Raw genomic sequence first — 12,820 nt, 5'->3', positions numbered from 1 at the left:
GGAAACAAGTTTGGGAAACACTTGTGGCTGCACCACTACAGAACCATGATCCACTATGGTCCACAATGATCCACTGCATCCTGCATGCATGAGGGAGGGCCTTCAGGACAAGGTCACAACCCCCAAACCCCCTAACCCCAGAACAGCTGATACCCCTGACCGACGGTGACAACAGAACAACATGGCCGTACTAGTGCAGGTGTGTGCGTGCGTCTGGGCGGGTCTTACCTGGCACTGAGGGCGTGGTCGCCGTGGCCGTGACTGGCGTGACAACCGCCGCCGCCACGGGAACGTAAAGGGGCTTGGCCGCGTGGGCATGCAGTGCAGCCGGAGCAGGGGAGGGGACAGCGAGGGGCGCCGTGAGGCCGGGCTGCGTCCGGACAGGGAACGGGACCGCCGAGGGGAAAGTGGCCGGGGCCGCCAGGGGGGAGGTGTGGAACGTCGTGACAGCGGGGGCTCCGACGGGCGTTTGCAGGGGCGCTGGCGCCTGAGTGAGGGCAGGGGTCAGGGGGGTGGCGTAGGACACGGCAGGGGGCGGGACCGCGGTGAAGACCTGCCGTGGGGGGGGCGGGGCCGTAGCTTGTGCTGAACCGGGTCCAGGGACCGGGGTCGGGGTTTGTGCGTAGATGGGAGGGGGGGACGCCATGGGGGGGGGCGGGGGTCTGGTGAGCACCCGCGTCTGGGGTACGGTGGGGGCCCCGCCCTGGGCCGGGTGAGGGGCCACCAGGGGCGGGGCTATCGCCTGTGTTGGGGAGGGGACATGGGTTGTGTTGGGAGTCAGGGCGGGGCAGGGGGCCTGGACAGGTGCTGGTGGGGCTGAGGGGATCGGGGCTGCGGGGGGAGGAGCCGAGGTCTCGGTGGGGGGCAGGGCCGTGGCGCCGGTGGCCATGGGGGTGAAGAGGAAGCGCTGGACATCCCCGTTGGGCATGGCGGCCTGCATCAGCTGCTGGCCGGGGGCGGGGATAACGGTGACCCCCTGGGGGAGGATCTGCAGCTGGCCCTGGGTCTGACCCTGGCCCTGGATCACCACCGTCAGGCCCGGGTTCCCCGCCTGCGCCCCCTGGGTGAGCTGCAGCAGCTGGGCCATGGTGAGCTTCACCTGGCCCTGCTGGGGACGGCCGGGCTGGGGGCTGGGGGGCGGGGCCGAGGGGGGCGGGGCCTGGGCCGTTCTCTGGATCAGGCCGGTCTGCACGGGGCCGGCATTCGACCCGGGGGAACCTAGGAAAACACAGAATAGGGAGGAACTCCTGATGAGCCGGGTTCTAATGGGGCAGAACCCCGTCTCACAGATCAACTCAACACACTAGAGAGCGCACGTCAGAACCACAGAGTTTGAGACTACCTTGCTGGGTCGCTACTGGACCTCCGGACACGGAGACGCCGGGCAAGGCTGCCTGGACTGGAGAGCGGTACGACGCCACGATCTGCAAAAGAGAGGAGGAGGAGTCAGCGCTGGTCGCCGTGGCGACGGCTCGCAGACATAAGGAACACTGGAGAGAAATGACAGATGTGACGGAGGAGAGTAGAGACCGAAAGAGAAAGAAAGGGTAAGAGAGACAAAGACAGAGAGACAGACAGCAACAGAGTGTCAACGAAACAGAGTCAGAGAGAGGCCGAGACAGTGAGGCAGCGAGAGACGGGAGAAATAGAGAGTGAGACAGAGAGAGAGAAAGAGAGCGAGCCCCTCTGGGTGTCGGACCTTCGGTGTGGAGGCCCTCAGGTTGAGGTTCCCCGTGGTGGGGTGCAGAGTGCTGTAGGTGCGCAGGTTGGCCGGGGGTCCGGAGGGGAAGATCCCCACCGCGTCCTGAGCGCCCCCTGCTGAGAGGACAGGGGCAGACATCAGACAGGAACCAAACTTTATCACAAAGCACATTCCATGCACAAACAAAAGGATTGGCGAGGAAATCAATAAATTAATTGAGATACTAATAATAAGCAAAAAAAAGGCTAATCCAGATAAAAAGAGTTGTCCTAGTTGATTAGTGTAAGTAAGGATGCTAAACAAAAAGGTTTAACGGTTTTGAAGACCAGGCATTTATCTTTCACTGAAAGCAACAATGCAATGTCATTCCAATCTCATCCTACTTCCGTAAGACATTGAAAATAGAAATAAAAGTGTGATTTCCCAGTGAAACGTGGAAAGAGGAAAAGCAGGCGGGATGAGAGCTGAGCCTTCAGGCTTTGATCGGACCATGGAGACCGTACCGAGCAGGTTCCTCTGATTCTGTACAACATGAACCGTCAAACTGGAACATGAAGCAGCACAGTCATGCCAAGTCCTTACATACTCTATTCAACTGTAGAAGATGACCACAGAACCAGCGGGTGGATGAAAAGGTGAATTATGAATTGGGAATCATCATAGAAGCCACGTTAATGGTGGAATCCTCCAGAACTCTGTTCAAATCAACCAGCAGTGGGTATGTCCCAACAATAACAACAGCCTTCTTATTGTTGTTCAAAAACAGATAAGGGCAAAGCAGCCTGTGCAGAGCCATGCTGCTTTTGCAAACTAAATGTTCAAACTAAAATTAAAATTAATTAAATTGGGATAAAAATTAAGTAATCAACTATAACGAAAGTCGTCCCGCCTCCCGCCCTACCTCCGGGCGCGGCGGGGACGCCAGGCGCCTCGTCCTCGCTGCTAGCGGCCAGCGGCGGTTTAGCAGCGAGGAGCGGCCCAGCCCTGGGGGCGACGGGGCCCCTGGCCGACGAGACTCCCCTTCTACCGGCTGCAACACACACCAGGACAGCCGGTGTCAAGCACCGCACCGAGGCTACTGCTACCGCTAGCCAACACTCGATAGAACCCTGCCTTCACACAATATATTTATATATAGTACGAGTGTGAGTGAGTGAGTGAGTGAGTGAGTGAGTGTTCAGACTGAGCTAAACGCGGATGAATGACACAGAGACTAGTGGAGACCAGAGAGGCTTTGGCCCAGCCAGTGCGTTCCAAGAACTGACAACAAGCAAACAAGAAGAAGACATCGTGTGTGAGACAGGGCTTTGACTTTTGCCCAAAAATCATATTCGACGTTCGTTTGTTTATTAATATTAATATTCGAATATATTCGGCAAAATTACTTTGATAAGTTACCTGTTTTCCGTCTTGTCATCGTTGCTATTAAAGTAAAAATGTCTCCTTTTACTTACTTTACTTTTTTACTGTCTCTTTTTTTCGCCGCTTTCTACAACGTCTTTCTAAGCCGCTGTTGGTAGTGTCGGGTCAGCCATCTCTTCTTCGTTCGTTACCAGACTCCGGTTGCATTGTGGGATAGCGTAGTGACCTACCGTTGTATACTGTGGCGGTAGTACGCATTCTTTAACGTTTTCCGTACTACACAATGCGTAATGAGCTTTCGGACGCGCTATATTTGTGGCGTACTACAAAATGCATACTATAAGTATGAGGGTTTTGCGAGGTTTGTTTACCGGCGTTGCTATGGTTACCGGTCTTGCGTGTTCCAAAGGTTTATTGGGTTTCTAATAAATCGCTGTCTAATCAATACTTCATTCACTGCCTCTTCCGTGGTCATTACAATATTATGAATAGACTGCGTCAGGTTCTCCGACGTCTCTCCCTCTTGGCCTGCCCACAACAGGTTCAAATATTAAGGGCTACCTAATATTTGTTCGAATTTTGATTTATTTTTTGATGTTCGAATTATATTCGAATTACGAAGTTCGAAGTCAAAGCCCTAGTGTGAGATGTAGTGAGTGAGTGAGAAAGTGAGAGAGTCGCACTAGAGGGTGAGTGAGCGAGCAGGTTGTGGGCCTCTCACCTGAGGCGGCCTGGCTGGCCTGCCCCTGCTTGACCCAGGAGGCGAAGGACTGGTGGAGGTCCTTGTCCTTCTGGAAGGGCACGGGGGAGCTGAGCTTTGAGGCCAGCACCAGCTTGGCCCCGGGGGTCAGCCCGGCCCCCCGCAGGGCTGAGGAGGACGACGAGGAGGACGAGGAGGAGGAGGAGGGCGAGGTGGCCATGGAGGCGGTGGGGGGGGTGGCCGTGATGGAGGAGATGGAGGTGGTGAGGCCGGCCTTCTGCTGCTCCAGACGTTTCTGGAACACAAGGTGGAGGAGACGAGGAGAGGGGTCAGGTGGAGTTGAGAGGGGTCAGGGGGAGATGAGGAGAGGTCAGGGTCAGGGTTAGGTGGAAGCTGACCAGCTGCTGCTGGGACCAGCAGGGGTAGAGTAATGGTCCTTAAATCATGATGAATAGGATCAAACTAAATGTTGTGTTGTTCCTGTTGCATTCAGAATACAAAGTAGAATATGTAACCTTAACTAGCAGGTTGAGGGTTAACCTGGGGTCATAACTGGTTGGTTCACAAGCAGGTTAGGGGTCAGGTTCAAGGTAAGGTTCATGTTAAGGGTGAGGGTCAGGTTAAGGTTAAGGAGCTACCTGCTGGGCAGCGAGCCGCGCCTGTTTGAGCTGAGCCTCCAGGTGAGCCTTCACATCCTCGGCCGTCTTCAGACTGCCCCCCATCTTAGAGGGGTCTACGCCCTGGGACTTCTCCTTCTCCACCCTGCTCCACCCGGGGAGACACAGACGTCAGGACCATTCACAAAAGTATCGGAACTCTACAACAACATTCACCACGCAGGGCGACAGCCAGCTCGTCAGGAGCAGTCTGGGTGAGGCGTCTCGCTCAGGGATACCTTGACACTCAGCTAGGAGGAGCCAGGGATCAAACTAGCAACCTCTGGTTACCAGCTAACCCGCTCTACCTCCTGAGCCACATGCCCCCCACATTACTCTGGACATGTCTCTACTCTGGATCCATATAGGAACAACTCATATCATCTTTTATTTTATCACGATAATACTAATAATCATTATTGCAGAAATGGTCCCAGAGTCTGCATGGTGCTGATATCTCTAGTTTTAGTGGGGGTCTCACCGCTCAGCGAAGGCTCTGATCTCCCACAGCTCCAGCTCCTCCTCCGTCACCCACGTCTCCACGGCGACGGGGCCGGTCTGCTTGGCGGGTTCAGGCTTCCTGGGCCTGAGAGCGCTGGAGCGCAGACCCTTCCTCTGAGGGGTGGGGGTCTCTGCTGGAGGGGGACAACAGTCTCAGACCGGCTCCGCACACGCCCCTTGACACCTCCTCTGTACCTCCTCCATACCCCACATCAAATCTCCTGAACACCTCCTCTGTACCTCCCAAGTCTCCTCCAGACCTCCCTCCAACCTCCTCCAGACCTCCCTCCAACCTCCTCAAGACCTGCTCAATCGGCCCCCCCACCCCCATAATTACTGAACACCTCGTCCCCCCTCCTGAAGACCCTCATACGACATGACAACCCCCCCGCCCCCTAAAATCATCTACCTTCTCCCTGCACACCACCTTCTCAGAAGCCCCCCACCGCCCTGACGACCACAGGGTGGGTGAGGGGGAGGGGAGGATGAGTGAGGGGGAGAGGAAGGGAGAGGTGAGGATGGGAGAGGGGGGGATGGGAGAGGGGAGGATGGGAGAGGAGAGGATGGGTGAGGGGAGGGGAGGAAGGGAGAGGGGAGGATGGGTGAGGGGAGGGGATGAAGGGAGAGGGGGGGGGGGGGGGGTTGAGGGGAAGATGGGGGGGAGGTACCTTTGCTGGGCGTGTCCCTGATGCTGAGCGGGCAGATGATCTTGCGGATGCAGTACTCGGAGCGGATCCCGTACGGCCCCACGTCCCGCCGCTTGATGATCTCCGTGGTGATGATGTCCGTCTCCGTGGTCTCTGCAGGGCAATGTGGGTATTGGAGTTCAATTTGAATACAGTTTAATGGTTGTTTACCACTTTCTAAATAAACAGGTCAAAACCAGAGATAACCCACAAAAGGCGTACATTTACAGAAAGAGTAAATGAGCCAAAGATATTAAATTAACAGATTCATAGTGAGAACGATGGCTAGGAGAGTGAGTGAGTGAGAGGTCAAGGGAAGGTGAGAGAGACAGAATATGTTTACCTTTCCTGGTGGTCCCCATGGCAGAGAGGGGCTTGACCCCCATGTCATCCCAGCGGAGAGAGGCCCATAGCAGGCGGAGCATGAGGCTGACCCCGGCCAGCGAGCGTACCGTCTGGAGACGGTACCTGGAGGGGGGGGGAGATAGACCCATTGGTTAACCCCAACTAGAGATGTCCCCATACCATTTCTTTCTGATACCGATTCCAGAGTATCGGCCGATACAGAGTACCGATACAGCATCTAGCATTGTAACTACTGCACTTGTTCTTATTGAAGGGTTCTCTTACAATGACAGCAGTCGGTTCACTAACTGTCTAAAATCTTTCAAAACTAGATAATTTCCATTTAAAATCTATAATTATAAGAATATATTTGTATGTATATACATTTGTATTCTTGTAGTTGATGATGGATTGACTGCATAGATGCAGTCTATACATCGGTGCATAGACTTGCGTACTCGCCGATACTGCCTAAAATGCAGCATCGGATGAATTTCGTTAACAACTCTAAACACGAACATCCAGGTGAACCTGTTTCTCATATCCTATCAACTCCCCCCACAGAAAACCCCACCCTTAACCATTCTGACGGTTCACACTTGAAGTTCTAAAACTAAAAACTTGTTCATCAACAAAACATCATAATCATTCTGTTTATCACGTCTCCCCCCGCCCCCCTCCTGGTCACTGACCTCCAGGTGATGGCGAAGGTGGGCCGGGGCGAGGGGTAGGGCCAGATGTCGGGGGCGGGCTTAGCGGTGTAGCTGAAGATGGGGACCTCCCTGAGCCCTGCCCGGCGGGCCAGCCGCTGCAGCTGGTCGTTGGGCAGAACGAAGATGCTTTTCTTGCTGCTCTTGGTGACGAACTTGCGGTAGGAGGGCAGCGCCGTGCCCGAGCGTGCCTTGCGGCAGCGGGAGAAGCGCAGCAGGCTGACGCGGTCGCGGGTCGAGTACTCCTTGCTGAGCGTCATGGAGCCGCTAGCCCGCGTCGACACCGTCCGGTGGTGGCTCCGGCCCGTGCTCGTCGTCGTGGTGACGGAGGAGACGGCGGTGACGGTGCTGCACAGCGCCGTCGAGTGCGCCACGGTGACCGAGGCGGGCACGCCGTTCCCGGAGACCACGGTGTGGGAGGTGGTGGACACCGTGGTGATGGCGGAGGTGATGGTGGTGACCTGGCTGACGGTCTTCAGGGGAGTCTCCACGGTGGCGGGGGGCGCGGCGCCCAGGTTGTTGCTGGTCGCCATGACGACGCCGTCGCCCCTGCCCAGGTGGTTCTCCAGGCGGGGGAGCTTGGCGGGCGGAGGGACGCTGCCGTCCTGGGCTCCGGTCCCGTTGACATGCGGCCGGTCGCCCCCGTTGGCGCTGGGCTGGGGGTCGGCCGCCGTCCCATTGACCCCTGACCCCCAGTCCTCTGACTCCTCCCCCAGCAGACGCTTCCTGCCATTCTCGCCCACCCGCGGCCCCTCCCCCTCCTCGTCCGCAGGGGGGCGCTTGGCCGACTCGTCGTCCGGCCGCACCCCTCCGTTCAGCTCCATGTTGGGCGGGGCCAGCGGGGCCAGCGGGGCCGGCGGGGCGGAGCCTAACCTCACGTCCAGGTTGTCCGTCTCTCCTGACGTCCGCGTCCGGCTCTCCGTCTGCTCCTGGTCGAACTCCAGCCGCTTCACCACCGCGCTGTCCCTCCCCTCCCTCCCCGGGGGGCTTGCATCCTCCGCCGTGGCGGGGGTGGAGGTGGGGGCGGGGGTTGCCGCGGGCGGCGGGCCCTCGGGGGCGTCGGCCTTTGCCTTGCTGAAGCGGCCGAGCAGCGCGGCCTGCTTGATGCGCTCCAGCCGCTGCTTCTCCTCCAGGGTGAACTGCTTGACCCGGCGCTCCAGCAGCACGTCCAGACGCGACGGGCGCACCTTCTTCTTGTAGGCCGTGCGCAGCTGGAAGCCCTCGCTGACGTTCACCACGTCGTGGTAGAAGGGCTTGGGGCCCTGCCCGGCATCGTCCACAGGGACCTCCTTGGCCCCCTCTGTGGGGCCCTCCACGGGACTGGGGCCCTCCGTGGCAGCCTCCGTTGGAACCTCCGTCGGGCACCCTCCCATAGCCCCCTCGATGGGGCCCTGCATTGGGCCCTCCATGGCCCCCTCTACAGCCCCCTCTGTTGGGCCCTCGACAGTCCTCTCCACTGTGCCCTCCTTGGGGCTCGTGGCCGTCTCCACGGGGCCCTCCATGGCCGTCTCAATGACCTCCTCCTTCACCGGCTGCCCGGCCGCGGCGGTGGGGGGCGAGGAGGCTCCCTGCTGCTCCTCTGTGGAACACAGAGAGAACCAGGAGTCAAGAACCACACAGAGAGTCAGGAGTCAAGAACCACACACAGCAGGAAAGGAGGTCTACTGGAAACGGGCTGGTTGATAGCGAGGACCGGGTATCCATTGAAATGGACAACTACCTGAGAGAGCCATCCTAATGGTTTCCAGAACCTTACTCTACCGGAAACTAAATTTAAGGGTGAAAGAAAAACAAGAGGACCAAATCAACTTGAGGTGACAATAATAACAACTTGGATTTCAACTGCCAACCTTTTGTGCCACTGGAGGACACGACCTCCATCTTAGTTTCTGTCTCCTCCTCGGTTTTTTTCTCCTCCTGCTGCTGCTGCTGTTCCTCCTTCTCCCCGGCGGTGTGGGCCCGGGGTGGGGGCTTCTTGTCCTCCCCGCTGCTCTGGGTTGTGGGTTTGTCTTCCTGCTTGTTGCTGCCTGACGTTGTTCCTTCTAGTCTGGCTTTAGCTGCAGAACACCAACCACAGCAGAGGAGAAGAACAGCAACGTGAGGACGGTTCAGGACGGGATCTGATCTCCTGTATTGACTGAGAGGATGGGTTAAACCCACCCCGGATTAAACCCAGTACCCTTCAGCAAGTCAAGCCCCACACTGTCCTTCCACCAACCCAGAGCCCAGCAGCACGTGATCAGGCTTAGAATCCATACAGAATCAATATTACTACTACAGTATGAATATGCAGGAGGGGTTAGGGCAGAGAACAGCTGGTGATTAATCGATTTTTAAACGTAATTCAAATAAATGGTCAATAATCTATTTTTTTAAGAAAATCTATTATTGCTTAGAGTTTGCCTAAAGTCTGCGGCAACCAAATTTTGCTTTTGTTAATTATTGTTAATTTTCTAATAAAATGCGTGCGTGTACGTGTACGGCGTGCGTCCCTACCCTCCAGCTCCTTGCGGTAGTTGGGGTTGGTATTGCCGGGCAGCCGGGGCAGGAAGCGGGGGACGTGGGTCTTGCTGACCCAGCTCCACCCCCCGTACCCCGTCACGCGGTACTCCTCCCCCTTCTGCTTCCACACCTGGTCACGACACAACAGGGGGTCAGAGTTAGAGGTGCATAGGGAACATGCATGGGGGCATTGGGTGAAGCGAAGTGGGATGGCACTGTTTTAAAGCTTGTTTAAGTGCGTGTGTATCTGGTGCTTTAATAGGGAAGCTGTGCGTGTGCGTGTGCGTACCTGGTGCTTGACGGGGAAGGTGTACTTGACCCAGGTGGCCTGCTGCAGCGTCTCCTCGTCCTCAAGCTTCTTCTCCCTCTTCTTCATCTTCTCCTTCTCCTCACGCTCCATTGACGTCATGCGGTGCAGCCTGACACAGACAGACGGACAGACAGACAGAGGGACAGACAGACAGACAGACACAGACAGACGGACAGATAGACAGAGGGACAGATAGACAGACAGAGGGACCAACACACAGACAGAAGGACAGACAGAGGGACAGACAGACAGACACAGGGACAGACAGGCAGACGGAAAGACACACAAACAGACAGAGGGATAGACAGACAAAGGGACAGACAGACAAATAAAGGAAGAGAACAAAGGTCAGAGGTGATAACGGGATGGATGAATAATAATATGGGGATGGTTCACTGTGAGTTTCTGCACCATGACTCCATTTAATCATCATCCAAAGCAACGATTGAGGTCACTGGGCAAGGTAGGGGTTGGGGTTCGAACCCAGAACCTTCCGTCTTGGAGTCCATCCCCTTAAGTGTTAGACTAGACTATGCAGAGCCCTGATAAGCTTCTAATGTCTCCCTTCACTTCCCACCGTAATCTTTTTGGATGTGTTGAACTGAATCTTTGTTAGCATTACTACACATATTATAATTATCATTACTCAAATTACCCAGATCATTAGGCATTATTACTAACATTACCCCGATCACGCCTCATGTCCTCACCATGGTTCGGGTCATTACTGTTCAGGGGCCTCATTACAGAAAATATCTTAACTTCTCATCCTAACTTAAATTAGGGACTCAAATATAGGAGAAATCCTAATTTCCTATTACAGAAGCAGTCCCTAACCTGTAGGCCGTTTCCTATCTTATTTTTGGCATCCTATCTTATCTTAACTTAGGTAATCCTAACTGTTCTTTCAATCAGATTTTTCGATCGGCAATTGTCAGGTTATGTCTGTTTGCATGTCTGAGTGTGCATGAGATTGCTAGAATGAGTTACTTTTAACGTTAACAGAGACTGTTGAGGATCTTTGTTAATAACGGCAAGCTAGTAGCACTAGGACTACGGTCAGGGCGGGTATTGGTACAGAGAACAAGAAGAGGAGTAATAAAGTAGTAAAGTCATTCTTCCACCAAATTCAAAAATTAAATGTCTTTGCAGGCGATAAAATGAAATAAAAATAAAAATGTAACAAATCATTATGCAGTCTCGGTAGCCTTTTAGCCATTACATTTCTGTTGTGATGTTCCTCGTCTTCATTTTCCTACAGACCTACTAGCAGTGCTGCTACCATTTTCCTCTGTTATTGACAGTTATTTTGAATTTAGGACAGGGTGTATGGCCACCTAACTTAGGGATCCTAACCTAAGAAATTCCTAACTTAGGATAGTTCTGTGATGGCTAAATTCCTATCTTAAGATAAGATAGGATTTCTTCCTAAGTTAAGTTAGGAAACCTTCTGTAATATCAAAACCCCTAAATGCCTTCCTATCTCAAGATAGGATACGATTTCAGAGTTAGGAAGTTGTTGTAATGAGGCCCCTGGTTACTAGGGTTGATGGGGCTACGGGGGTTGCTAGTAGGGGTGTAACGATACATCGATGTAGATCGATACATCGATTGATAGGCGAACGATCCAACTGCATCGATGCAACGGCCAAACATCGATGCATATCGCAGTATCACACCCTTTTATTATTATATATCTCCTTTCGCGGGTGTTTGTGCAACTATTTCTGCGCAAAGCGCCAAGCCGCTCGTATCCATTCACCGGTTAAACGAGGCAACAGCGAGCACATGTGTGAGCGCGAGGATGTCTAGTTTCGGTTTGTGTTGCCAGATTGGGCATATGTCCCGTTTTTCCAGCCTAACGTGATTAAAAGTAGCCAAATCGGGCTGGAAAATGTGCCCAATCTGGCAACACGGACGGCTTATCTTAAAAGCCAAGATGATTCCGAGGGATGTTTTGTTTTTAGAAGATAACTATCCACACAGATAGGTTGGGAATGGTCTACGTTCAAAATGAAAGATCATTACAGGCTCTTTAATTTAAGCCATAAAAAACCTATGGCGCTTAAATTCAATTATGTGGCCCTTTATTATTTGTATTAAAAATAGATTTTTTTGTTTTAAATATCCGGAAGAGCAAAGAAATAAAATGATGAAATTATAATTAAGTTGATTTGAGTTGATGTGATTGTAAGAGGTTGTGTTAAATGGGCATATGATATCGTCTCATATCGATCGCATGCCCCTGAATCGAAATCGTATCGCGGCAGACTTTTGATATCGGCAAATATCGTATCGTTGTCCAATGAATCGATATAATATCGTATCGTGATGAAACCAGAGATTTACACCCCTAGTTGCTAGGGCTACGGGGGTTGCCAGGTTACCGGGTGTGTCCAAGGGACTCCTTCCACACGGGCAGCATGACCACGGGCTTGATGGCGCACTCCAGGATGGCGAGGGCCAGAGCGAACTCACGGGCCTTACTGCACATCTGGACCGCCTTATTCCAGTTGGACCTGGAACACACACACACACACACACACACACACACACACACACACACACACACACACACACACACACACACACACACACACACACACACACACACACACACACACACACACACACACACACACACACACACCAGAATGAGCATGAGGAAGTGCGTCCCCGTCGTCTTAAGCTCTGTATGTTATCCTCTGAGAGGCTGACCACTGCAGCCATGCAGGGGGTGCGTGTGTACCTGTGCGCGGCCCAGTTGGGGTGCATGAAGGGCCCAGGCACACTGCCCTCCAGCTGGATGATGGTGAGCCGCAGCGTGGACACCGTCAACACGCGGGAGCCGTGGATGGAGCCGTTCCAGCGGAAGTCTGCTGCGGCGGTGAGGCTGAACTTGTGGCTGAGGTGGCGGCGCTTGTCGTGGTCCTCACGGTGCTGGTGCTTGTTCAGCGCCAGCACGTTGGTGCTGAACTGGTTGTGGTACACGCGGTACTTCCCCTCCTGGCCCAGGCGGAACAGGTTTGCCGCGTTTGCCCGAAGCTCCGCCTGCTCCTTTGCCAGGGAGGAGTCAGAGCAGGGCGGGGGCGGTGGGAGGGACAGGGGGAGGGACGGCTGGGGGGGGGAGACCGGAGACAGGAGGGGAGAGAGAAGAATGAAGTTTTGGGCTTTGATGCATCATCATAAAATTAATAAAGACATATTATAGGTACACATTATTTAGATTTTTTTTCATTTTGCCATGCAAATGTCGGAATGCCGTATCATAGTTTGATAGTTTATATAATCAGGAAAAATGATCAAAACCCAACACATGGCAGAACCATGGGTCCAGCGTCACCAG

The 12,820-nt window shown here is 54.1% G+C and overlaps 1 protein-coding gene across 1 annotated transcript in view; it reads right to left on the bottom strand.

The window, feature by feature from the left end:
* The window catches only part of LOC130402194 (nucleosome-remodeling factor subunit BPTF-like), a 103,039-nt gene that overhangs the window by 9,460 nt on the left and 80,759 nt on the right, over positions 1–12,820 (bottom strand). The window contains exons 9-22 of the mRNA XM_056606332.1: positions 12,224–12,591; positions 11,862–11,993; positions 9,454–9,583; positions 9,159–9,294; positions 8,513–8,719; positions 6,645–8,241; positions 5,951–6,075; positions 5,590–5,721; positions 4,902–5,052; positions 4,403–4,526; positions 3,786–4,059; positions 1,700–1,818; positions 1,343–1,424; positions 229–1,218 (exon numbers count right to left, since the gene is read on the bottom strand). Of these exons, the coding sequence (XP_056462307.1) occupies positions 229–1,218; positions 1,343–1,424; positions 1,700–1,818; positions 3,786–4,059; positions 4,403–4,526; positions 4,902–5,052; positions 5,590–5,721; positions 5,951–6,075; positions 6,645–8,241; positions 8,513–8,719; positions 9,159–9,294; positions 9,454–9,583; positions 11,862–11,993; positions 12,224–12,591 (4,567 nt within the window). The remainder of the gene's footprint in view (positions 1–228; positions 1,219–1,342; positions 1,425–1,699; positions 1,819–3,785; positions 4,060–4,402; positions 4,527–4,901; positions 5,053–5,589; positions 5,722–5,950; positions 6,076–6,644; positions 8,242–8,512; positions 8,720–9,158; positions 9,295–9,453; positions 9,584–11,861; positions 11,994–12,223; positions 12,592–12,820) is intronic.

The sequence above is a fragment of the Gadus chalcogrammus genome, chromosome 2, assembly GCF_026213295.1.
Source record: "Gadus chalcogrammus isolate NIFS_2021 chromosome 2, NIFS_Gcha_1.0, whole genome shotgun sequence".
NCBI classification, from domain to species: domain Eukaryota; kingdom Metazoa; phylum Chordata; class Actinopteri; order Gadiformes; family Gadidae; genus Gadus; species Gadus chalcogrammus.
Note: the sequence above shows the minus strand (reverse complement) of the source record. Positions and strands in the feature narration are given on the sequence as shown.